The sequence below is a fragment of the Anguilla rostrata genome, chromosome 1 (genome assembly GCF_018555375.3).
Source record: "Anguilla rostrata isolate EN2019 chromosome 1, ASM1855537v3, whole genome shotgun sequence".
NCBI classification, from domain to species: domain Eukaryota; kingdom Metazoa; phylum Chordata; class Actinopteri; order Anguilliformes; family Anguillidae; genus Anguilla; species Anguilla rostrata.
Window position 1 is genome coordinate 62,089,963 of NC_057933.1, and position 26,261 is coordinate 62,116,223.

Consider the following 26,261-nt stretch of genomic DNA (forward strand, 5'->3'; position numbering starts at 1 on the left):
AAAATGCATTTTGACTTTCTTGTTCATTTCTGGAATCATTAACCTGTTTGTCGATATGCACTGATGTTCGGAATGCACTGATATGTCGATATGCACTGGTGATGGGAATGCAGTGAATAAGGATTTACATTTACATGTTTTTTTTGCATTAAGTGACTTAAAAAGCCTGTAAAGAACACAAAGTACAAATAAAGGGTATGACTTGGTATTAGACTGGGGCAGTAATGCTAAATGTTAAGGTTATCTTATTGGACTGTCATCCACAACACGATGTAAGATATTAAACACGTTATGCAAGTCAAATTCGTAAAACGTTTACATACATGGATACAGATACATTCAGAGCATGTTCTATTCCGTTAAATATAGCATTAAAAAATGCAGGACTTTACGGAGTGTGGGAACCATAGAAGTGCCGTATTTATGATTTTTAGACAGACTTGCCACCCTTTCAAAGACAGAACAGTGTCCTTGATAATCATAAGAACAATAACTATTCTAAAGTTCATTTGGTATCTGGAAAATATTGGAAAACCAAACAAGTGAGGATAGCTATACTTTACAGCCAAGACATTCTTGGATGTCCTAAGAGGCATCAGTTTCCTCTTGTTAAAGGTGACTAAATAACACGTATTACTGTAGTATGTATTACTGTAAAATAGCAGGGGGGCGTGGCGGGCGGTTCCAATTATAATGTAATATGCTGTATCGTTGAGCATCATTACACATTGTTTTTCGCCCGATTTATTCAGAGAATTCACAGCATTCCGTATCTTAAAACTCCGCCCAACTGCTTGTATTTCAGCGTAAAAAAACACGCCTTCAATTGAGTTCGTTGGAATAGTCTTAATATTGGAACAACGAGTCCAGTCGGAACAAATGAAAAGAACGACTAATGTGTGACATCACAGAGGAATGCCATGCCGCTTACTACATAAAAGTAAACTGACATAAAATAAAGCCGTGCAAAGTTATTGTAGAGCACTAGAGGAATTCAATGAGGAATCTGTGAAGCTACACTTGGGGTTAGGATGGATGAAAGCTACGAGGCACTGTGCTCGCAACTGGATAAGCTGCGTAGTGAAAATTCCGACTTGCGAATGATGCTAGATATAGTGAGAGAGAACTACGATCTACAGTCCAAGCTGATGAGCACGCAACGAACCGTCGATGAGACGGAAAATAAAGGTATTTTTGTATTAGTCATTAAAACAATTCGATTGCTGATATATATTGCTATTAGGTTTCCTAATTACTACAATGCAATCATGTCGATTGGGCGCATCCAGGTGGCATTAAATTCCCTTAACCTGTAATTTCTCGAATCTATAGATAGGGGGCGATATTGAATTTATAAAGGCAGCATTAAGTGGTTTTAAACTGTAAATCAGACCATATGTGGCACCGGTTCAGCTGGTTCGCAATCACACGCATAAAATCTACACATAAGTGACTTTGTTTAACCTTTCAGCTTGCAAGTGAAATTGGGAGCCTTTTGTTTTTGTTTCCCAGGAAGAAAAATGACCCTTCGCTGGCAAGACACTCTGGATGAAGGAAGGTTTAGCACTGACCTGCCAAACCTTTCTCTGAAAGCATCCACCCCCTTGACCATTCAGTCGCTAGAAAAGGGTTCCTCACTGAAAAAGATTCAAAAGGAACCGTTTTCAGACAGCACTCAACTGTCTCAGGAGGGGAAAGGTGTGTGAAAGAAACACGCTCATGGTGTTATTAAATCACCTCACTATTATATGACCACTTGAAAAGCTTTCAACAAGCTTTACTATACAAGCTTCATGTATGTTAACACAAAGCACTGATGATTTTGATGGTTTTCTTTGAGGAATGAAATATTTTTGTCAAAGCATCTGTACAGGTTTTAGAAAAAATCTTTACGACACCCATTGATTCTTATTAATCACTATTTTCTGTTTTCTATTCAGTGATACTATACAGACTGAGGGTGAATTAGTGAGTGACATGGCTTTACAGTAAAGCTGCATTCATTCATTATTTTAACACCTAGTAAATGCACAATTTTTAAGAGTTGTCTTAGCAGCACTAAGATAAAATCACATATTCCTTATCACATTAATGATGATTTTACCAAACTTAATGCAAATTTGTTCCTATTAACTCTTTGGGTTATCGTTCCCAGAAAGACAAATAAACGCACAAACGTGGGTGATTACATAAGCTTCACTCCACTTAGTTAAGCATAGGAAATCATGCTCTCTCCTTCCCTGCAGTTCCTTCAGACTCAAAAAAGATGGAGCGACTGGTGGGAGAGATTGCCTTCCAGCTGGAACGCCGGATTCTCTTTCATGTATTCCCAGGCCAGAGCAGACTGTATGGATTCACTGTGCTCAACATACCTGAGAAGATACTTCAGGTGAGTACTGTGGATTCAACTGTTATGAAAGAGTACAGTACTGGCTTCAGGTGTAATTTTAGGGATTCTAATATTTCCTGTATTTCCAGTTACTCAGCTAAGTCTTTACAGCATTGGCTTTTTTGAAGCTCTGAAGCTGTAGCCCCCCCAAACTTTCTCTCTGGTCTTATGATGTTTAACTTTTTGTTTGGTGTACTTGTACATTCTTATGACTTATTTTTATGAACTGTCATTCCTCCTGCAGATCTCCAAGCACCCTTTGACTGGAAAAGTGGATGAAGACTACCGCTATGACCTGTCACAGCGCCACCTGTCACTGATGGACAGGCTACGCATGCTTGGCTACAGTGTGCCTATACACGCACCATTTGCTGAGTCCATCGTCAACACCTATGGCATCCTCAAACAGCGGCCAGATGCCTACAGCGCTGAAGAGCTGGGCTACAACAACCCTGAATTCTTGCGCGCTATTATTATCAAAACGGCTCCTTCCAAGTTGCTCAAGGATCTCCTCTGTTTGCTCAGCTGCCTATGTTTCATGGCAAGGCAAGACAACAAACCTCTCTTCCTGTGGTAGACATAACAGTCCCTTACCCAATGCTGTCTTTAGTGCCACAAATGACAGAAAGAAATAAAGTTAACTTCATGGGTCCTATGTTGTGTCGTCTCATGAAATTTCTGAATTGTGAAATTTACCAGCAAGAACCACTGAGATCCCCTGAACTATGCCACATATCTCCGGCAACAACAATTTTGCATTTAATGTGAAACCAATATTTCCCACTTTTGCCATAAGCAATACATTAGAATGTAATAAGGTGAACAGCTTACCCTGTGGAAGCATGGATGTGGAAACAAGGGAGCGGGGAATGCTGCAAGTGCAGCACCACTGCCATCTGGCAAAGGGATGGTGCTGGAAAGTGCAGTAGAACAGAGAAAGCAATATCCACAACAACCCTGCACCTCCAAAGGAAAAAACAAAAAACAAAACAAAACAATCCCACATGCCTGTGTGAAAGCACTCGTACTATATTGTAGTCAATGGTATGTTCACCCTTTTAGAGGTCTATATTAAAATGCTACAAAATTGTTTAAAAACTGCGTATTCAATTCCAGATGCAAAGGGCTTATCAGGTTTGACTCGGCTTCTGTGTGAAAAGGTGAGCCGATCTAGGCATCAGAATCAAATTAGTTTTTTATTAACTTGATTGAAGCTCCCTGCATCGTAATAGGTATTGAGACAAACCCTTAGAATTTGGTAAGGTGGTGCTTACGCATAGTGTTAACGCATCAGTGGGAGCGAAAAATACAGAGCTCCTTTATTGTAGATGAGCATAATCTTATGGTCGATGAGAAGCGAGACCGGAGACTGAGTAACAATACTCTACAGCCCGGTAGCGCGCTTGCATGCTCAAACCGAAGGAAACGAGAATGCGCACTGTACGCGCGTCGCGCGATCCTTCCGTACGCACCGAACCACACACCGGGAGAGTCAGCGTGTTCTCTTTAACGTGTACAGTAAAATGAAAGTACGTCAACAAGGAACTGGTTAAAGAAAACTGAAAGAAAAAGTGTTTTCAACCAACCGTTCCAAATTCGTGAAGAAAGTTGAAGAACAACATACCTACACTGAAAGGAAGGACAGAACATCGTTTCGTTTACACCACGGAAAGGATCACTCAGGTAAGAGAATGCAGCAGGTAGCACTGGCTGGGTAGCAGGCTCTAAAGTTAGCTAACTAGCTATGCTAACGTAAGTGATTTTTTTCTTTCGCTTGCTAGCGATAAGGTAGTAGCTAGTTAGCTGGCGAGGGAATTCTCGTCTTTATTCGCTTAGTGACAGTAACGCCAATATAACCCTAGAATAATTAGTGGCTGGTGAGCTAGTTCGCATTTCCATCCCTTTTTCTGTACAGTACGTTAGCTAACAAGTAAACGTTGCGAATTTGGCAGGCAAATAACGATATAAATCAGGCAGCCGCTTGCTAGACAATTGATGTGCTGTTTGTATGAAATTGGTTAAGCCTGGCCACATAGATAGCCAATAATACACAGGCTAATGTTTACTAACGTTAGTTAAGAAGTTAGTCTAATTACATCAAGCAAAATTAAATTCCTAAATTGTAATTTAGCGCACCAGATCGCTTGCTGACCTAGCTACGTGTAACAAATGCATAACTATTAGCTAGCTAAATGATTGATTAAAACTTTTTATCTCGTTAAATAATTTCTTCCGATGTCACTTTGCACATACATGTCCTAAAATAGTTGACTGACTTGAAATGGTAAGGTTATTTGTTAGATGGGTTCTTAAATTGTTAGACTGGCGTCACGTTAACTAGTTGGCTAGCCAAGATGGGCAGCATCGCTGAATTGCTAACGTTAGCTTAGCTAACTCTTTTTGCTGCAGTTTTTCTAGCTACCTAGCCAGCTAAGGTGTGGTTTCATGAAAGAACGTTGAACTGAAACCATACTGCTAGTTCAACCTCGCTGCAAGCGAACGAGTTCAGCATCAACTTCCTGCAAGACACAGTGTCTGAAGCTTACCAGCGATTAGTGTACAGATGGTGAGGGGGATTAACGCCGATATCAACCCCCTTTCTCCTTGTTCAACTCTAACGTTAGCTATCGATAATTTTCTCACAGAACTCATACCGCACGACGACGGGAAGCGGGTGTCATCTATCTCGGCGCACCAGCTGCCGTTCGTCTCTGTCGTTTTGTATTTTCCCTATGTTACTTTAAGTGTACTCACATTCGGTCAAAGAGTTTTTATGACAGGTAACATTAATAAGCAACTGGACAACTATATTACATTTTTTTCAAGTAATTGTATTCCACAGGGGGCAGCACGGTGGTGCAGTGGGTAGCACTGTTGCCTCACAGCAAGAAAGTCTTTCTTGCTTCTCGATCATGTACAGTAGGTTAGGTTAATTGGAGAGTCTAAATTGCCCCTGGGTGCGAGTGTGGGTGAATGGTGTGTGTGCCCTGCGAAAGAGTGGTGACCTGTCCAGGGTGTGTTCCTGCTTCTGGTCCGATGCATGCAGACCAGGAATAAGCGGGTTAGATATAATGGATGGATATCTTCCACCGTTGTTGTAATTTAAATGTAATTTATGTTCGGATTACGTCTTGAAATCGACAATACGACAGGCGGCTGTATTTTTTACACGGAGAGACTGTTTTCTAAGGGTGTGCCGTTGGCCTATTATGGCCATCTCACTATTAAGACAGAATGAGGTCTGGATGTACTCAGTTGTGTTGTGGGTGTGTTCTGTATTCAATATGGCATCTTCAGTAATTCTTTATGTATTGATTTTATTCATCTTCCCTCCTCTTATAATCCAATATACGGGAATGGAAAGAAAATTTCATTAAGGAAAGACATAACTTTCAGGCTAAATTAAATCACTGTTTTAAAAATGAAGAAAAAAAATCTATTTACTAAATTTGTGGAGCCTGTGATCTTTGGCTGTATAACAAATAAAATTCTACATAGAGTACACAAAAAACTTGTAGGGCATGTTCATTTTTGGTTGAGAATCTAACCAAAGCCACACCAATTTCCCCACGAGACAGATTGCTAAATACACATGTTTAAACTTGCAAAAATACAGTTTAGTTGGGATTGCTGTTCATATGCTCCGTATGTTCTTTGGATCATATAGCGGTTAGAAGAAATGAATGGCTGTAAGAAACACATCCCGGCAGTTTCTGTTTGTTGTGCCGGGTAGTTCTGAACACTTACATTAGAGGTGGTTCAGTCAACTCTCCAGTGTACATATGGAAATGCATTTCGACAAGCTCAGTGGAAACCAGTGTACTTTGTATTTAACTCTGACAGCGTCACCCCTCCTGAATTCTACTCACTGTGGGAAGTTCTAAGGTCAATGTACTGACTGCGTCCACAGTCTAATGGAAATGCTGCCAATTCTGCAGTGACAGATGTTACAGCGGCGTAGGTTTGGAAACATTAACTATTTATGTATTTGTCCTCAAACTGGATCTGACATGATTCAGATCATAATAATTCAGTTTTAACGTGACTAAGACAAAAGTAAGGCAGAGGCTACATATACACCTGTGTGTGGAAAATTTCACTTTAACATAAAGTTTAAGTGGTCTGAAGTAGTGCGTTTTGAAAAATGAGTAAAACGGTAAATATGAATGCATAGGCCTATATACCAGTGTGTGTTGTGAAAAGTGACAGAAGAAGGGAATGTTACTGTGGGTGACTGAGTAATCCTGCAGGAAGAAGCCTCTGGCTCCTCCTATTCTGCTGTTTGCCTGATTAAAGCCGTACTTAAAAGTAAACGCAAGTATTAGGGACGCACATCTTTTGCAGACACATGCGGACGGCTTAACTGCACGATTGTTTTAATTACAGTGTTGACAGTAATCACGAGCACATTATGTGCATATAGACATAGTCAGTGGAGGAAAAAACATGTTAAGGCATAGCCTAACTGTTATTCAAGAAGGATGTTTTAGGTGTTTGTTTCCATATGCATTGGTGGTTAAGTTGATTTGCTGTAGTGAGATCATGGAATATGTTAATAATAATCTCTTTGCTAAAATATTTTCAAAAGCAATGAAAGGTTATTGTTTAAACTATGTAAATCTGTTTGCATAGTCTTTGATTGCATTTAAAAAAACATTTTATTTGTCTTCGCCAGAGGTCTTCAGTGGGACAGTGGGCTTGTGCAGCACTGGCCAATGTGGCTTCGGTGAGGCGAAACAGAGCTGGGGACCCCGATGTCCATTCCCCCCTCACGGGCGCGTGGAGGCAAGTCATGGCCCTGCGGGAGTCCCCCTTCTCCAACGGCTGCGCGGCGGGCCTGCATGCCCTGGGCTGGGCTCTCATCCTGCCCTGCTTCTGGTTCCTGAACAGGCTTCTCGCCGTCTGCAAGCCCACCACCCTGGAGCGGGCCCGGCGGGCGGAGCAGGAGTGCTACCTCCACCCGCTCAAGGTCTTCTTCGGCGCCATACTCTTCTTCATCCTCTTCCTCCTCACCGCCCCGCTGGCCTTCCTGGGGTTCTTGCTGTGGGCGCCGCTTCAGGCAGCACGCAGGCCCTTTTCCTACCACCAGGAGGCGGTGCCTGCCACTGAAGGGGAGGCGCTGGGTGGATGGGAGCAGCAGGGCGGGGGCGGCAAGGTGACGTTCGGCTTCGCGACGGCCAACCTGTGCCTGCTGCCGGAGGGCCTGGCGCGCTTCAACAACCTGAGCAACACGCAGTGTCGGGCGGCGGCCATCGGGAAGCTGATCGCGTACGGCGTGAGCCGCCCGCGCATCCGCATCTTCGTGGACTCGCCCAGCAGCTGCGGCACGCTCAGCCCCTCCAGCAGCCTCCTGCCCCCCACCACGCCCTCCTCCTACGGGTCCACCGACACCCAGGACCAACCCCCACCCGCAGACGGCCCCGAGGAGCCCGGGGGGCCCGACAGGGCCAGGGCGGGGGACACCATGATCGACATGCCGGGCGATGACACGGAGTCCCCGGCTCCGCCTCCCTCCGCCGCCAACTTCAACCAGAACTCCCACCAGCACCGGCGCAAGGGCCACCGGCACCCGCCGCGGGCGCTGGGCTCGCTGGGCTCGGCCGACGACGTTCCCTGGGAGGTGTCGCCGCTGTTCCCGGCCGGCGTGGACATGGTGTGCCTGGAGGAGGTGTTCGACAAGCGGGCGGCCCAGAAGCTGACCCAGGCCCTGGGCCCCCTGTTCGGCCACGTGCTCTACGACGTGGGCGTGTACGCCTGCCAGGCGCCCGGCTGCTGCTCCGGCTTCAAGTTCTTCAACAGCGGCCTGTTCCTGGCCAGCCGCTACCCCGTGCTGGAGGCCCAGTACCACTGCTTCCCCAACAGCAAAGGAGAGGACGCCCTGGCCGCCAAAGGCCTGCTCGCCGTCAAGGTGGGGCCCTTTCTTTCCTCTTCACCCTGCTCCTTCTCTTGCTCACTGGTCCTCAGGTTTGTTAATAAGCCCGGCCCATTTACTGCAGCATCCTTCCTCTGTTGGGTTGTGCTCATGTACAGCCAGTGTAGGCACCCATTTAGGGGTAGGAGATATGCTGTTTTAATGTCTTCACTGGTGTAATATAGTACACACCTTTTTATGTGGATTGCCGAGCCTTTCTGAAAAGCTACTCGGGGTAAGTCCAACTAACATACTTAAGACTGAAATAGAACTGCAGTTAGCCTAAATCGTTCAGTATTTTACCCCATTAGATCTGTTTGTTGCTAAAAGATCGCACGCTGCTAAACTGGTCACAGCATGTCACAACCTGGGTTGGTGATGGCGTGTTTACCATGTAATGTAAATGCAAGGAATTAATAGAATGAGTTGATACTAGTGTGTATATACCCTCACCTTTTAAATCATCTGCCACAACGTTTCACGATTATGAAGATATAGCTATGTTAATGCGAGTTATTCTGGCTAAAGACTTGAAGAAACTCTTATCAAATTAAAGTTTTTAAAAAAAGCAAAAACATTTATTAATATGAAGTATTCATATTATTGTTATTGTTATCTTATTGTGGTGTTTTTTTATTGTGTTGTTATGATTGCTGAATAGTACTGATATCTAGGTATTAGTGCAAAATACCTTCTTGTCTGTACTGTGCTGTCATGCACTGTCCAAACTTTCGACAAAAAAAGAAGTGTGATATAATTCTTTACCATTTCGGCAGCCCCCACACCCAGTCACACAGAGGGGTTTGCCCTGTCACCCTGCCAGCTGCAAGTTCTCCCTGTCAGGCAGCGCTGGCATCGCACGTGCTCACACGCTCTGTTTATCTTACAGGGCCGGAGGCAAGCGCACTGACTGTGGCGCTTATATTATCCTTACTGCACCTTTCTCTGGCTCTCACTGTGTTTGCTTATCACTTGAAATGCGCTTTCTCACTTTCTCCTTGGCTAAAAGCGTTTGCTAAATGACTGATTTAAATTGTAAATTGTGAGCTTTCCCAAACTGAGGGAGGATGTTTTATTGATAGCTTAGACTCTGAATTGCAATTATGCCTTCCGGACAAAGTAACAACTCTAGAGTAGGAAAATGTCAGAATATATATTTCTTGAAAGTATACATGATGGAGAACATAGAAACTGTGTTGTGGCTTACTCAAATTTTTTTCACTGCATGCAGTGTTGCTTAACTAATAATAATTTTTAATAATGCGAGTACTCTTATCAGGCTCAACCTGTCAAGCCCATGGCTTATGTTGGATATAAAATTGTATTTAAATAACATCGATGTTATTTGAGAAATACATATAAGTATTTTTTGGGTTTCTGTACTGAATGGTTTTTTTGGGTGTTCGCAGGTGCTGATTGGTCAGAACCAGGGGAAGAATGTGGTGGGCTATTTTAACTGCACGCACCTCCATGCTCCTGAAGGTGAGGCAGTCTCACTCTTTCAGCAGCCCGTCGCATGTCGGCTGCCTGCAGTGATGATGGCAGGGCTTTCTGCTCTTGCAAAGAGAAATTTGTGCTCATCCTTGTGGATTAAATCAGCCCTAAATCTTTTGGGATTATGGCGGGCTCTAAATCTATGATTCCAGAGGCTTTGCTCAAATGAAATGCGTGCCACAGAAACTCGGCCGGTCAGATCATCGATACAAATAATGCCCCACAATCAATGTTTTGTTGCAGTTTTAATGAAGTCTGAATTAAATGCTTGTGATTTATTGTTTTTTTAAAGACACCAATTTATGGTAACTGAAAACTTCTTGACTGTCAATGTCAATGGACTTGAATCAAATGCTATATGGGAAAACACAAATAATGAGTTAGACTGATTAGACTGTTTAGTTGGACAGAGGAACCTCTCTGACAGCCCGTAACAGGCCAGCCAGTCTCCCTCTCTGGGTTTTGGAGCAACGCTGCATGTGTGTATTGGTCCAGGCGAGGGAGCGGTCAGATGTGAACAGCTGAACATGGTCACCAAGTGGATCGCCGAGTTCCAGGCCCAGACCAGGAGGTCAGACGAAATGGTGGTCTTCGACGTGCTCTGCGGCGACTTCAACTTCGACAACTGCTCTCCCGGTACGTGTGGGAGCACAGTGTACGAGTGCATGCAGAGAGACAGTGTGTGGGTGACAGACTCTAAAATGGATCAAGATGGCACAATGAACAGAAATGATAAAGTGAATGATGTGATGTTTTTTTAGCTTAAAGCTGTATGGTCAGTGAGTTCTGTTTTTCCAGCCTCTGAAGTGAATATGAAATAGCCAGACTACTGCAGCACTAGGAATACAGTGGTTTTATCTTTCACGGAGACACTGGCTGCACCTCTGCCCCCTCACAGAAAGTGGTTATTTTTTAAAAGTGGGGCAGCTGTCTGCTGGACTGGCTATGAGACTGAGCTTGTAATCAGAGCTGCAGGTCCAAATCCCCAGTGGGACACAACTGTTGTGTCCTTCAGCCATGTACTTAACCTGAATTTCTTCAGTAAATATCCAGCCGTATAAATGGGTACTTGACTATCCTCTTTGTCTCACATCTGTGTGTGTGTGTGTGTGTGTGTGTGTGTGCGCATCTGTCAGTGCGTCTGTCTGTGTGTCCCAGTAACTCATTGTGTGCGTGTGTGTGTGCATATTTGCATATGTGTGTGTGTGCATGTGTGTGCGTATGTGCATTATGTGAGTGAACTAAGTGGATAAGGGGTCAAGTCTAACCCCAAACTGCTTCAACACAAACCCAGACTGAAAATCTGACTAATGATAATTTTTAAAATACTAATTTAATATGATTTTAAAAAGCCATTGTTTGCCATTGCACTTCAGTTTCCTGGGGCTACCTACTCTTAAAAAGCTCCCATTTAGCTAATTTCCCGGACTTTCACCAATTCTGATACCAGTTCCTTTACTAAAATGTTCCCTCTTTACCCAAGCTGGTTGGCTGACTTTAGTGTGCAGTGGACTTCATGTAGGGCCACTCTGACTTGGACTAATGTTTCCCTTCCCTGGTCAGATGACGTGCTGGAGCAGAAGCATAGCGTGTTTGAGGACTACAGAGACCCCTGCAGGGCTGGTCCAGGCAAAGAGAAGCTGTGGGTCATCGGTATGTTCACCCTCACCCTGATTCCTCCATCACCCTGGGCTACAACTGTCACCTTCACCCCAATTCCTCCCTCACCCTGGGCTAAAACCTTGACCTTCACCACCATTCCTCCATTACCATGGGCTACAACCTTAACCTTCACCCCCATTCCTCCATCACCCTGGGCTAAAACCTTGACCTTCACCGCCATTCCTCCATTACCATGGGCTACAACCTTGACCTTCACCCCCATTCCTCCATCACTCTGGGCTAAAACTTTCACCCCATTTCTCCATCACCCTGGGCTAAAACTTTCACCCCATTTCTCCACCACCCTGGGCTAAAACTTTCACCCCATTTCTCCACCACCCTGGGCTAAAACTTTCACCTTCACACCCATTAGGTTGAAGGTTGTTAATTAGGGGCGGGACAGTTTATGACGAGCTGATTTGTCCTTGTGATAGCTGTCAGGTGCTCATAAAGACATCAAAGTGAATCAAAGTTATTTGTCTTCTTTCCAATTATTATCAGGCTTTAGTTGACTGATGGGCTACAGGCTTTGTTTGATGGAAATTTAATTTAGCAGTTCTAGTAAACAAAGTCATATAAATAGACAACGCTAGGCTACATCTTAGAAATCATGGCCTAAGATTGCAGAACATTTAGCCTTAAGCCGAAGGTTTTGTGAGTACTCGTGTGTACTGCTCTCTAGGGGACAGAGGCCAACGGTAAAATATGAGGTGTTGTGGAAAATAAATTGTTTTGTGCTAAATTATGTTAACCATCTCTTAGATGGTTAGACAGTGGTTCCAGACCGAAACAATGAAAAAGGAGAGAGGGTGACACTTAAGAACACAATGTGTGGGTCTCCCAAACTATGCACAGTATTGTCTTGTAGGCTACACCTGCATATGCAACTCTCTTTGGCCTACAAAGAATAAATGTGTGCTGCAAGAGATGGTCTATTGATGATTTGTAGGCTATTGTATCGTATTCTGACAGTTTTTGTGAATTACTTTCACGGCTATAAGCCTGCCTCTTTAATAGGCTGGAATAAGCAGTGGTGTGTTGATGCAAAGCCGATGTAGCCTGAAGATAGTAGCCTAGCGCCTGTTACTCAAAACACGGTCCTCAAGGGCTGGGAACTGCTGGTTTTCCACCTTCCCTTCACCTGGGAGTAGGTGTGAAGGCAGTCTGCACGGATTAATCTGTTAATTACCTGGGAGAAAAGAAAACCAGGATTCGGTTTTGAGGGCCAGATTTGAATATCCATGGCCTGGACAAGGTTAGGACAAGGGTTGTAGCAGCCTTATTTTTTCAGTGAAATACATTTTACAAAATGAAAAACTTCAAACACAAGTTATAATGAATCTAGTGGTGAGTACTTGTTTACTTGAGTAAACGGTCCCACCCCTACTGTTAATATGTATCTGTTCCTAGTGAATTAATGCAAAATAAATAAATATATTTAGGTTAAACCCACCCCTCCCCTCACCACATACCATTTGGTAATTATTATCTCTCTCTCTCTCTCTCTCACACACACACACATACTCAGTATTAAGTCTCAGTATGTGTTTATTCAGGTACTCTTCTGGAGCAGCCTACCCTTTATGATGACGATGTGAGGACCCCAGAGAACCTGCAGAAGTAAGTCACCATGTCGCCGTGTCTTTCTGGTGTGCCTGAGTCACCTCATCTATTCAAATATCCCACTGCAATGACTGTAGATAAGGGTCTTTCTGATGGAAATGTATTGCATTTCCTCAATGTGGGTGCATGTGTAGGGTAGATTAGTGTACTGGAAGACAAGGTTCAGCAATCAGTTCTGGCAAAAAACTTACTTGGTTAGGGAATTAAATTGAACCTAGGTGTGTTGAATATGTATCAGTTATTATTTGGTCATGCCTCTCAATTAACATAACTGGATTTTGAAAATGTCTCGTTGAGTGATACACTGAGCACACAGATCCAGCGGCACAGCCTGATCTATGAGGGCTTGGCGCCTGCCACACGGATATTTCCCTGCATTTCATCCGCTCCTGGAGGCACCCTTGTGCTTCCCTGTGGGAAATGGGGCTGTGTGCAGAGAGACGTAGAGCCAATTCAGGACTTTAGCGCCCCTTTGGTCAAGAAGTGTAACTGCAGGACAACCATGACTGTAGGTGTAGTGCAGTAGTAGGCCTATGAAGAAGCACTACCATTGTATCCTCAGGCATCGTTTTTGATTTTTTCCCCCAGTAAACATCCCCATTTACAAGTTGGTATTTTATTAAATTAAACTGTAGGCGTTTTCCTGTAAAAGGATGTCCACCAAACAGATAAATAATGTAATGTAACAGACTTTCCTTGCTTATAGCTACAAATGACTCAGACCTTGCCACGACAATGTTTGTTTCCCTCCTTCAGGACTTTGGAGAGGGAGGAGCTGAGGAAACGGTACATCTCGCCCCCCGTCCGTCTGGCTGGGTGCCCCCTGGATTACCCCGAACCTGGACAGCCCTGGGTTGGCCGGCGCATCGACTACATTCTGTACCGGGAAAGCACCCTCGATAAACAGTGCCACACCGTATGTGTCCCCTGAACACAGCCCTACAAACCCCTGCCTACATCAACCGCTCAACTATACCACACTATAGCTCAGCGCACCTAAACTCAACTGGGAAACAATAGTGATACAGTTTAAATGGATAGAAAAAGGTGATTATATATAGTGACAACTACAAATCACCTTCAGTGATTGCATTAAAAAGAGATCAGGGTAGCTCCCAGAGTACCATCAATTTTTAGTAACCACATACTCCTACATTTGTATTCATACTACCACTACACTGATTAATGAAAAAGCACAATGCAGTTAGAGGTGGTCATTTTTTGGAAGTGTATTTTTTGTAGGGTGTATACACTTAAAAGGCTCGGACCTGTTCAGGAACTTTTAAGCGTATACACCCTATAGTCATTCCATTATCATAATGAAAGCTGCAAAGAATTATTATTTTTTTTTTTACAGAGAACATCAGTAAGTTAACATGGATAATATCAAAAAGACTTTAATAAAGGAATTCAGTTTGGCCTGTTCCCAATCTCTGGGGTCATTTTCTCAGGGCAGGTCTGTTTGTGCCCAGTCTACTGAGTGCTCATCTGTTGATCTCCATTTCCTCCCCTGACAGGAAGTGGAGGATTTCACTTTTGTGACCCAGCTTGCTGGCCTGACCGACCACATCCCTGTGGGCCTAAGGTTATCTGTAACACTGGATTTGGATGGAGCCAACCCCTGAGGATCTGTCCCTTAGGATCGATCCCTGAGGATCTGTCCCTTAGGATCAATCCCTGAGGATTAACCTTTGCTGTAAAAAGATGAGGTGGCTTTGATGAACAGATGGGCAGACGGTGGTTTCACTGTCTGATTTAAGCCCACAAAGGGCCGATCAGTGAGAGGGGCTGGTCTGCTGGTGCTGGAGACATACCTCAACTGTCATTCTGGTGTTTACCAAAGTAAAAAAAATGTGCTTGAAACACAGTGGTGATTCACTGTGGTGGTGCACAGAATTACAGTTTACAGAAAGCCAAAATGAATGAACAGCGAGAAAGTGATATGCAACAGTGACCAATGCATTAAACATATATGCCCTCACTTCCCCTATGCAGTACCTCTCTCAGTGTATGGACCCTGTGAAAAGGGTAGGCATGTAAATCATGCATGTTTTTCCTCACGTCCTGATTTGCCCATGAATGGGAACAAATAAACAAGATGTGCCACCTGCCTTTTGTTTGTAATTGCATGGTGTAATGTGGCATTTGATTATGGAAAACTGTCTACAGTCCAGGGGCCTCATTTATAAAAATGTTCTTGTATTTATACTTGAACTTAGTCTTAAGATCATTTCCGACGGTGTGCTTACGTTCGATTCATAAAAGATACTGAGCATAAAAAACCTTGCTTATGCAGGTTCTAACAAGCCCATTTGTAACTTATGCACCTATGATCTATAAATCTCAAATTGACTTAAAATTGACGGCACCTGAACGTGCCTTACAATCAGCGATTTCCCCTTATATAATGCTAGTACAAATGAGGGTTTAGTCAGGAATAACCATGGACCAAAAGAGATAAGCAAACTTTTTGGAAGAGGAGAGCACAGCGATGGTAGAAGAGATTGAAGACAGGCAACACGTATTATTCGGTGGACTAAATAGTGGGTTGACAAACAAAGCCAAACAGGTAGCTTGGGAGTGTGTCGCCGATGCAGGGAACAAATTGTTCATAAAGCTAATGCAAAGTTCACCACAGGCTTGGACGCATATGCGTCCCAAACTGAAATATCCCTACATAGCCAGCAGGAAAATCGCTTACGTCAAGTCTAGAATTTGCGTAGAGATAAGATCATTTCCACGTCAAAGTTAGGTTTTTATAAATAACTACTTATACATGATTTTCTGCCATAAGTCCATACTTAAGATCAAAACTGATCGTAAGTCCATTTATAAATGAGGCCCCTGGTCAGAAAATATGTTGTACATGGGAACACAAAAACAACTGTTGAAAAGGTTTAAAAAAAAAAAAAAAAAAAATCAATACAGGAGGATGTTCTTTGATGCCCAAAATGAATGTGGCATGCCATACCTTCTTCAGTTGTAGACATGTCAGAATGTGTCCATTACCGTATTTAAATATAATGAACTGAAAATAAAATTTGAATTTCATAATTGATGCATTTATACCAAGTATAAATGTTTTTACATGGCCATTTTTTGTTGTTGTAAATGTTAGGGATCATTTCTGAATTCCACGTTATTACATGGGTGTTACTACCTTGTACCTGTTCTGTAGAAAAATATATGTTATGGGATGGAATTAAAATTTTGTTACAGGATAAATTGAGAGAGTAATAAGTGTGGAGTATTTCTGGACAAAATGTTTTTTTTTGCCTCATTCACTTTTCTTAAATCATTCTTACTTTTGTTCTTAAAAATGTTCCTACGAAAAACCAATATGTGGTTCATGACAAGTGCAGACCTTTGTTTTTGTGTATATCTCAGGTGTTTGTAAATTTTATGTGGAATCCTGTTCATCTGATTGGCATAAGGAAACAGTCGAACTAATACAGATAAAAAGAAAAAAAACAGAAAAAAAAGATGAATGCCGAAATGTTCTTATGGTTCACGATTAAATATACGATCAATAGTTTATGTGTTTTGTGAATGAGGCCCATTGAGTTTTAACCTGTATCACTGAGTTGTGGGGGGGTACCTTTTCACTTTAAAGAGAACATGTGCCAAATATGACATGGTATTTCACATTTCATTTTATACAGTATATGTGGTAACCTGATATGAATTCATTATGAACACTGAAGTGACAGAAACAGAAGATTCCAGAATAGCTCTATTTTTTCTGATAAATCCACACATTACATTTTGAAATAACAGTTTGCAAATGAATGCCACAAATTAGCATGTCCCAAAGACTATGAGTTTGTTAAGTGTAACAGAACATAGCAAGACTGGCTACTGTACAACAGTGGTGAGAGTTTATAAGTAGAGTGTAAATTAATACAGTGAGTCCACACAAACATTTATGCTTTAATACAAACTTGCAGGAAAAAAAGCTGAAACCATTAGGTGAACACCATGGGCTACCAACTATGAGTTCAATACTTTTTTTTATTCACTAGTTTCCGTAAAAAAACTGGTTATGACCAGCTGTATATTTACTTTTTTTTTTTATTTTTTACAAAAATAATAAAGCTTGATTAATGTATGGACTATTTTGGTCAATTGCTACATGTATTCATCAGTTTAACTTTCAATTGACTAATAACAAACAACTTGGTTAAGGTTTACATAATATAAATAATTTTTGCAATGTAGGTCAGTATTTTCCAGTGGAAGGTTGTTTCCCCCCGCCATCAACTGCAGTGGAAAAAGGAGTCAGTGCTGTCTAAAATTTCACCTTCATCTTTAATACACAAAGGCCTTGTGGATAAAACATTTTCAACCCATTCAAAATGTTCCAATTCGAGGTAAAAATAAAGTTGCTTGTATTCAGTGATACTCGAGGGGTGAAGGAATTACCCAATTATATAATATCTGGATAACACACATATACATACAGTGATGAATCAGATCACAGTAATTCTAAAGCAACATTTATAATAAAATACTGCAACTGAATATTGAATGTATGCGGCACTGCACTGACTTAAATAGTACATTTTTAATGTATTTTTCTTCTAATGTTTCTACTCCACTTTAGATTCAAATGCAAGGAGGAACTGGGGGGTGTAATGGATGCTGCGGAGTTGTGGGTCATGTCAAAGACAAAGGAAGGATAGAACGTGATGGGCAGAGAAAGAACAGGGACAAGATAAAGACTGCATGGTTAGGGAGAGCCAATCAGAGAGAGGGGGTGAGTTCAACAGGCAATGTTTTCTCTCGGCTGGTGGTGGGAGATGAAGTCCCCATTCCTGCAGTGGACTTCACTTCCGACCCGGCCCTCCATGAAAGGAGCTCGGTGGGAGTTTGACGCTGGGCGGTGACGCACGGAGACCTGTCAGTCGGAGGTGTACTGGTCCCCGGAGGAGGGCAGGTTCAGGCGGCCGCCGGTCACGCTGGGCAGCAGGGAGAGGTCCGGCAGGCTGCTCAAACGAGAGCGGAGCTCCTTCCGCACCTGCGACACCCGCGCCAGCTTGTGCTTGTACTCCTGGAACAGGGCGGGAGAGCGTCCTTATCGTTCCTGCTAATGCTCATCTCCATACTGCCCCCAATGCTAACACATAGCAGGGAGAAGCTGTGAGGAGCTCAGGTATGTTCGGGAAGGTTCTTGTCCCAAATGCATTTACTTTCTTTAGTACTTACTCTTTGGACCAAGACTATGGTTATTCACTGACAATACGGCAGGAAAGGTTTTCAGTGTGTCCACTTTTGTTAGTGTTTGCAGACAGGTTTTAGTTAAACCTTTTCAATTCTAACTAAGGGCTATGATTAATCAATCCAAACAATTAGTCCATTTTAATCCTTACATCTAAATGAATGTGATCAACATCATGAATGAATTCAGTGCAGCATACACTTTCTGTTCTTTAAGGCCTTTTGTCTTTTCTGCCTTTTACATATATTACAGGTGGAAAGCTACTAGCATGAATATTAGCAAAGCATTTATATTTTGTTTAGTGAACTTTTGTGTATGTTCTATGTACATACAACAAGCTAAACTGGTTTCAATACAAATAATCAAAACCGGCTTCATTCCAGAAAACCGATTTGATTATTTGAAATGAAACCCTGTCCATACTACAGCTCGCCTGGAACTGAGTTGAGTGGCTGAAGCTAATCAATGGTAAGCAGTTATATCTAAGAACAGTATAAACAAAACGAAATGAGGTGTACGCACTTCCAGCTTCTGCTCTTTCTCAGCTAGGCCGTCGCGCTGGCTCTGCAGGAACGAGGCGAGCGTGCGTGTCAGCTGTCTTCGGTCGTCAATCTCCGCAGCCAATCGGCCGCTGTAGTCCGCCAGCAGCAGACACGCCTCCTCCACTAGCCGTGACAGCCGCTCCCCAGACTCCTTGTCTGCGCCCACCCCAGACAGGATGGAAGCGTGAGTTAGGCAAAAAAATATTTATATATGCAGTCTAGATTTGAGAGCTTCTGCTTGGAACCCTCCATTGAAGGCATGCCTGTTTGTGCAGGTTATAGTCCTTTCTGGATTGCATATACCACCTGAAAACTAACAGGAATGTGTGGTGCACATAATTCCTAATTAGTGAAGTCTGACAAGGGGAAGTCATTATAGGCAGTTGAAAGTGTTCTTGTTTGTAAAGTACGAATGGCACTGATTAATATTCAGTCAACTTTTAATTTATGCCTGTTCGCTTTCCAATGTATTTGTTACAATAATTGTGGTTGTGGCTTGAGTTGCAACCGTATTGTGTATGAACATTGGGAGAACCAAGCTAACTGGAGAAATGGGTACTCACCATCATACTTAAGACAGTGGGAAGGAGGCCTTATTTCACTTTACAGAAGTATTACATCAGTACCCATTAAAATGAGCTTACAGTGAATCTCACATGAAGAGGCAGAGCCACAGCCAATCAGAGCTCAGAGGGAATGCACTGTTGCTGATTGGTTGCGGTGCTCAGTATGTTTCTGTGCATACCGGTGATGCGGGTCAGCAGCGAGGTGTCCAGGACCTCGGGGGGCAGGGAGGAGATGCGCTGCCGCACTGTGGCGTCTCCAGACGCTGCGTTCTCCAGCTCCTGCAGGGCCCGGATCAGCTCCGACGTCTGGGCACACGGAGCGAGAGCACAGAGAGAGGATGTGGGTTTTCTATTAGGTTTTTAGTTTTTGCCTGGACCGCAACAGCAGGGCCAGCCCTACAAACGCGAATGTCTGTGACTGACTGAGTGACTGAGTGATGAAGTTATATAATTGGTCAGCCGAGTTATGAAGTTACACCATTGGTCGGCCAGATCACGTGTGTTAGATTCAGCCATATACTAGGTTTCCTAGTCTTGTTTAAAATAGGTTTTGTAACTGACCGTTGAAACACAGGAAATCTGAAGGTCTAACAGCAGAGAATCTGTAAAATTGAAGGGGAAAAAAAGCCTGTAATGGTGAGAAATGACCTGAGTAGAAAAGGACTGAGGATGACGTGAGAAGTGTTGAACAGGCCCACAGCACCCCCCTGTGGCTGTGTTTGGTATCGTTCAGTACCTGTGGGGGCTCCTCTGGTGAACTCTGACAGGGGAAGTCGCCGTGGTCCAGCTGGATCTCTTCATAGGGCCGCTTCTTAGGCTTCTTCTCACCGTCTGCGAATGAGATAAAGACCTGCTGTACACATTTCCCATTTTCTCCCTTCAATTCAGGCATTTACCTTCACTATAAATCCCAGGGAAAAAGCAGAAGGACCAGAAGGGCAATGTATCACAGTATTTGGTGAATTGAACTTCTAAGCAGTAGGTCAAGCAGTATTCCTGTGTAACATGGTGAAATCACCAAGCGGCATAAATTAACATCATGTCAATTAAAAGCTATATATGTGGTCTGGAATAACAGTTGCCGCTGAGCACAGAAATAATGCTGTGTGAAAGGACTACAGGGCGGTTTCTGGTTCAGTGGGTGCCTGGGTCAATACTTACGCAGGACCTGTGCCAGCTTGTCCAGCAGCTCATTTTCATACACTGCCCTCTCCTGCCAGATGGTCAGAACCCGACCCAGCTGTTTCTTGCAGTCCCCTTCACACTCACTACAGAGGGGGATGAAGAGTCTGGCTGATGCATGGTACATAACCCATCCTGCATGCTCACATATTGAGCCACAGAGCACTCCTTACATCACACTATGGGCTGTTCTTTGAAAACAGAGCAGCACCTTTCCTTATAATTATGCAATAACCAGCCATATATCCAATGGGAGCTTGAAAGAAAAGGCTACAGCACCGTCTTAATTACGTTAAAAAGACAGTTACAATTACCACTTGGTACACCCAATCAAATACTTTCTATAAGACATTTTTCTCAGACTATTAAGCTCTTGTAAAAGGTAGTTATTCCAACTTTCAAATCAAATCATTTTTCTTAAAAACAGACACAAACGTCAGTGCTGTGCAATGGATTATGTCCTTGCAGTGTTGGGAATTATGAATACATGCCTGAGGTTCTACAAAGTCAGACTCTATTACAGCTGTGTGGAGAATGGAAGGATGCAAAAAAACAAGAAGCACTCCCAATATCAGAGCTAAAAGTATATGAATCTCACAGTGCCCCACTCACCTGGACACGTGTTTGAAAGCATCTACAATGACAGGCGCAAAGTCATCTGTGAACTCCGGCCCTTTTCTCTTGCTGTTCTGGATGACATCATTGGCCAGGTACAGGAAGGTCAGCTTGCGCGCCACCTTGGCTGCAGGCAGAGACAGACAAACAGACGCATACACACATGCGCACGTACACACACGCACACAAAGACAGGCGCAGATGCACACAGACACGCAAGACTGCTGTGAGAAAGACCTGTGCTGCAAAGAACACTGTCCCACACACGGTCATATACGAGAGAAAAGAACTGTACTGTGGCACTGTGCATGCTAGGCATTATGCTTGTTTGTGTACGTTGTGGTTTGGCCTGCAACCATATAAAAGCTTGCTTAGAGATGTGTGCGTGTGTGTGTGTGTTTAAAAATACATACCCTAATTATACTCTTCTTCTACACACATAAAAACAAAGCACATTTCCTCAGGAGAACTCAATGGTCTTTCCCAGGAACATTGCCTTCCTCATGAGATGCTTTATTTTCAAATCTACATGTCCAGCCCCCAACCATCACTATGGCAACTTAGGGGCCCTGGTGAACCAGCGTCTGAAGAGATTTTCTCTCCAGTGTCCCAAAACCCTCTGTGTGTCACTTAAAATTACAACACAGCTCTAAACAGGGCCATGAGGGTGAGCTACTTTCTTGTGTAGCTGTTTGGTTTTTTTTAGCTCCACACCCAGTGGATTACACTGGGATTGCCATCGTGGTTGCACTCCCACCAAGAATCTGTATTTTGAAAGATGATACAGATTACTTGTGATATTTTACAAGGCTCTGCAAAGGCTATTACGTTTAGGCAACAAAATTGTGCCAACTCTCATCGATTCAGTCAATGTGCTGAAAGACTGATGGATTAACTTATTTCTAACGGTGAAACTAACTGTCTTTGTACTAAATCTAGGTAATACTACATAAGAAAAAAATTCAGTATACCATTCACATTTGAACATATATTTTGAGAACAATAATAGATGCATATGAAAAATAAACTTGTGAACTGCCATACACATTGAACTGAAAGATAGCTTAACTAGATTGTGGGATATTGTATTATTAACAGGATTATTTTCCCTGCATAGAACACTTAAAATTTCAATTCTAGGTTTGGTAAACTAGGTTTTACTTTATTTAAATTAAATCTGAAACTGTACTGGATAATAGCCTGCAGAAGTATGTGTATCGCAGCTTACACAAAATTATGGGCTTTATTTATGCAGCATTCATGATGGAAAACCTGGAACTTTGCATCTGCCATTTTCCCATGGCTGTTGCCACAAACCAGTGCGAGTGAGACACATCCTCGTTAACGGTTATGCATCAGACAGGTGTGTCAGTAAAAAGAGAAATGCACATTCAACACCATCCGCAATGACAAACATGATTATTAACATGATTTTCACCATTTCCATCTGTATGTAAATTGGTTATGTCTACAGCTAGCCTAATTACTTATAGAAATACATTCCAAATGTAGGCCTAACAAGATGTAATCTTTGGAATACGGTAACGTTGCAGACAGTGAGGGAGTTTTACTTTAATAGTATGGAATGGATACACTTCAAAGTTTTTTTTTGTCATGAATTAGCTATTCAAAGGCAAACAGACTGAAACACTTTTCTAGGAATTACATGCACCTCTATGCACAGTTACGGCACACTAACGTGTCAGGTCCTAAGCTTAAACACTGCACTATAAAAGGACGCACAAGTAGTTCCACAACTTTGGCTCGCGTTATGAATCTTTAATTTTTTCAGTAATTTCCAAATTACATGTATATCATCGCATATGAAACAGAAAAGTCAGTTGGCGTTCAGAAGTGGTATACAGAAAGCACTGCATTCCTTTCTTTAGTTGGTGAATGTCTGCAAATACGGTTTATAGTGAATTCACCTTTTAACCAGACAACTTATGTAGTCTTCAACTCCCTTGTCAGGTGCGATTCATTAGAAAACACATGTATACCTAGCAAAGAAAAGCATAGTCTAAATGACACTGAAATTATTTCATACTCTTTGTTTAATTAATCATTTTCCTAGAGGTCTTGAGTCCCACTTATTTTTGCTTTCTGGAAGATTTTTAAAAAATTTTTTTTTAACACTGGCAGAATCTACACCATAGAGCCCAGCTGTAAGGCATACAAAAAAATGTTGATTTATGCTTCCCTCAGAATTTTTAGGTATTTATATGTGCAGGTATTGTGTGTGCAATGTGGATAATGTGGTTGACAGAATAAAGGATGTCAGCAGTGCTGAGGAAGAAAAAATAAATCAAAACCAAAAAATAAGATTAAGTACAAAATGTAAGAATTTGCAGTGAAGAGAGCATATAATCCACCCTCTTTATGTTTTTTGTACTTTATTCAGAAGGGGGAAAGCAGAGAGATGATCACAGTACAGAAAGTGCAATGACAGGGAACTCAACCCCTGACTGCATGGGGGCTGCATATAGGAGGCTATAGGGTGAGAGCTGTCAGTCCTGTGGATTGTACTTTGTCTCACCATAAGTACTCTACCTCAGACATAATCCTGACTTTATCAAGGATAACTAATAAAACAGCATATGAAAAGTAATTCCGAAATCTGTTACTATTTCAACCGGGTAGTTATTGCAATTCTCACACTGTTATATTCACATTTCTTTTGAATATTGAAAAAAAAAAGTTTACCTAATGGTTTGTGGACAAGTAAGGATCAACCACGTATAAAATTCTATTATGAAATGCTCAGGAAAGTGAACAATTTTGTTAACGTGGTAAGAAAGCTATGTGTACCTTCCTCCAGTGCTGGCATTGAGGTCCGGAGATGCAATGCAATCGAACAGTTGTAGATTAGTCATGTTATCAGACATCTAGAAACACAAGTATTAGCTGGATGGAAGACAGTCTACTTTGCCTCACTTAGACACCTGTCTGCTCAACACTGCTGGTAATTATCAAAGTTCTAAACTGAGTAATGTATGAATAGTCAGATATGTCATAACAGAAGGTATTTTACCTGCCAAGGAGGTAAAATATAGGCACTTCAAACTACAAAAAAGACAAATGAATAGGCAGAAAGACTCCTCATAATCCTTGCACACAATTTCTGACCCAATTCTTAAAACGGATTGATTGGCAGCAATGAAGTTATCGCCAGTGTCCTTACTTAATTTAAGTGTCATTTTGTTGTGACTTGGGATTCATTCTTGTTAATTTAAGTAATGGTTTCCTCAATTTTCCACAAAATGTGTGATATTCCTTACAAAATAATGGCCACTGAATAGTGTGGTAGATGAATGGGAATTTAAAAAGATTTACAAGGTGTTGCAGGACGCTGTGAATTTTTCAAAGGTAATGAAAAAATTGATGCAGGGTCCGCATGTGTTGCAACAGTAGACACCGCCGTCGAGCAACGTGAAGTAGCCCTACCTACGTCATTGCACGTCGTGGTTGACTAGAAACCATATGCTAACTTTCCAGCAATGTTGCTACTAGGTGGACTCGAACATTTTTCTCACTATTACAAGTACATAATAAAACTGCTTACGTGCCTCAATGTTACAATACGGACTGTGTCCATAAGCAAAACTGTACAGCTCCGTGCTGCCTGGACTTACAGGGGCCACAAAATATGATACATTGACTCACAAAACAATTAGCAAATATAAGCTAGCTAGCTTCAAAACATGCACGCAGCGAAACGCTGTTCTGATAACTTAGGATAGTAGCTAGCTAGAAGTTGGACATTTGTGGACTAACAAACGAACGTTACTGCGTAAATGTTGACTAGTTTTCTGGATACATGGACAGTTAACGTTAGACATCTGCTCAAACGCCCTGGGGTCAGGCTAACGTTAGCCGGCTTGCAACACGATCATATATTCTAAAATTCCGAAAAGGCTCAAATAATTTTGCATCCAGATACCTAGCTAGCCACGGCTAACAACATAGCCAGCTGGTTGGCCATTTCATTCGTCAGACACGGCAGTACACCACGAATGCAACGCGTAACGTTACCTTTTTTCAGCTCGTTGTACCAAACCGTAACGATGGTTTTCGAGTGTTTTCTGTGGTGGATTAGCCATAACGACAGTGTCTGAACGCTTTGCTGCGAATTGCTGAGCTCCGAGAGTTTCTTTTCTAAAGCGGCCTCGGAAAACGCCGACATTTTAAAATATAGCAGTCTCTGTTTATTGTGTTTTGTATTGCATTGACCTCTTCAGATGCAAGACAGTAGGAGTATCCACCGACAGCAGCAACAGACGTAACAAGCCAGTTCACCCTCCGATAGTTAGTAACGATTCCCCGAACTCCGTTGTACACTGTAGCGTTAACCAAGCTAGCTAGCTAGCTAAATACAAGTGGAGATGAGATACAATCGTATTAGCGAGGATCAGTCCACCGAGGACGTTGCGCAGGCCCTGCACGGGAGACGGCGCACGAGCCCATTGGCTGGAATCACACTGAGGCGCTTTATAGCGACTTTAACTCCTGATTGGGTGCAACCTTTTGCTACTTGGGGAGGGTCTGTTTTAGAGTTTTTCTTTCCGACTTTGGCTTATGTTTGAATTGAACCTCCTAGCAATGCTTATTTGGTTAGAGCGCAGACAGTCCTGACGGCGCAATGTATTCGCTGTACTCGTAACTTTAATAATTTTAATGGGTGGAGTAGCGAAATTCTCTAAAGAATCTCACTGTTACAACTGGAATATTTGCACCCTTTTCCTGTTTTTCAACAGTCTCGTGAATTTAACTGGTCAATCTATTTATCATCGTCATACAACGTTTTGACCCAAAATGCTTTTATTCACGATGTAGCAATGGCCAATAATGTATTTCAGAGACATATTCTCGCTGCAAGAAAAACCTGTTATAACCTGTTATAAAACAAAATCTGTTATGTTTCCAATGTGTGTAACATGAAGAAATAGTGTAGCAACAGAACTTTAGTTGAGGCTTGCCCATTAACATGGTGATGCTACGTGCTTGTTCAATTCCAAAACCAATTGCTTGACAGCACAACTGTGTTAGAAGTTGTGTTACA

The 26,261-nt window shown here is 42.5% G+C and overlaps 3 protein-coding genes across 10 annotated transcripts; 2 read left to right on the forward strand and 1 right to left on the reverse strand.

Annotated features, from left to right (window-relative positions):
* Nucleotides 1-119: 119 nt before the first annotated feature.
* Nucleotides 120-3,493, forward strand: LOC135261503 (speriolin-like protein). The gene is made up of 4 exons (XM_064347859.1): nucleotides 120-1,188; nucleotides 1,513-1,698; nucleotides 2,247-2,389; nucleotides 2,634-3,493. Exons 1-4 carry the CDS (start codon nucleotides 1,032-1,034, stop codon nucleotides 2,964-2,966), a joined length of 819 nt encoding a protein of 272 aa, XP_064203929.1. The 5' UTR covers nucleotides 120-1,031; the 3' UTR covers nucleotides 2,967-3,493.
* Nucleotides 3,494-3,795: 302 nt separating this feature from the next.
* On the forward strand, nucleotides 3,796-15,190 carry smpd5 (sphingomyelin phosphodiesterase 5). Of its 7 annotated transcripts, none has more exons than XM_064347765.1 (8): nucleotides 3,796-4,072; nucleotides 7,065-8,297; nucleotides 9,710-9,782; nucleotides 10,290-10,430; nucleotides 11,358-11,447; nucleotides 13,013-13,076; nucleotides 13,836-13,995; nucleotides 14,597-15,190. In XM_064347765.1, the coding sequence occupies exons 2-8, from the start codon at nucleotides 7,182-7,184 to the stop codon at nucleotides 14,702-14,704; spliced, it is 1,752 nt and encodes a 583-aa protein (XP_064203835.1). In that variant the 5' UTR covers nucleotides 3,796-4,072; nucleotides 7,065-7,181; the 3' UTR covers nucleotides 14,705-15,190. The 7 variants fall into 7 exon arrangements, with proteins under 7 accessions (XP_064203835.1, XP_064203857.1, XP_064203864.1 ...); XM_064347787.1 differs by lacking the exon at nucleotides 3,796-4,072 and adding an exon at nucleotides 4,100-4,141; XM_064347794.1 differs by lacking the exon at nucleotides 3,796-4,072 and adding an exon at nucleotides 4,163-4,266.
* Nucleotides 15,191-16,799: 1,609 nt separating this feature from the next.
* LOC135261492 (regulation of nuclear pre-mRNA domain-containing protein 1A-like) lies at nucleotides 16,800-25,664 on the reverse strand. 2 transcript variants are annotated; one of them, XM_064347846.1, is made up of 8 exons: nucleotides 25,235-25,364; nucleotides 24,011-24,087; nucleotides 21,200-21,329; nucleotides 20,567-20,673; nucleotides 20,142-20,236; nucleotides 19,585-19,711; nucleotides 18,820-18,995; nucleotides 16,800-18,129 (listed from the first exon to the last, which is right to left on the reverse strand). In XM_064347846.1, exons 2-8 carry the CDS (start codon nucleotides 24,027-24,029, stop codon nucleotides 17,980-17,982), a joined length of 804 nt encoding a protein of 267 aa, XP_064203916.1. In that variant the 5' UTR covers nucleotides 24,030-24,087; nucleotides 25,235-25,364; the 3' UTR covers nucleotides 16,800-17,979. The 2 variants fall into 2 exon arrangements, with proteins under 2 accessions (XP_064203916.1, XP_064203908.1); XM_064347838.1 differs by lacking the exon at nucleotides 24,011-24,087 and having other exon boundaries at nucleotides 25,235-25,664.
* Between the last annotated feature and the right edge of the window lie 597 nt (nucleotides 25,665-26,261).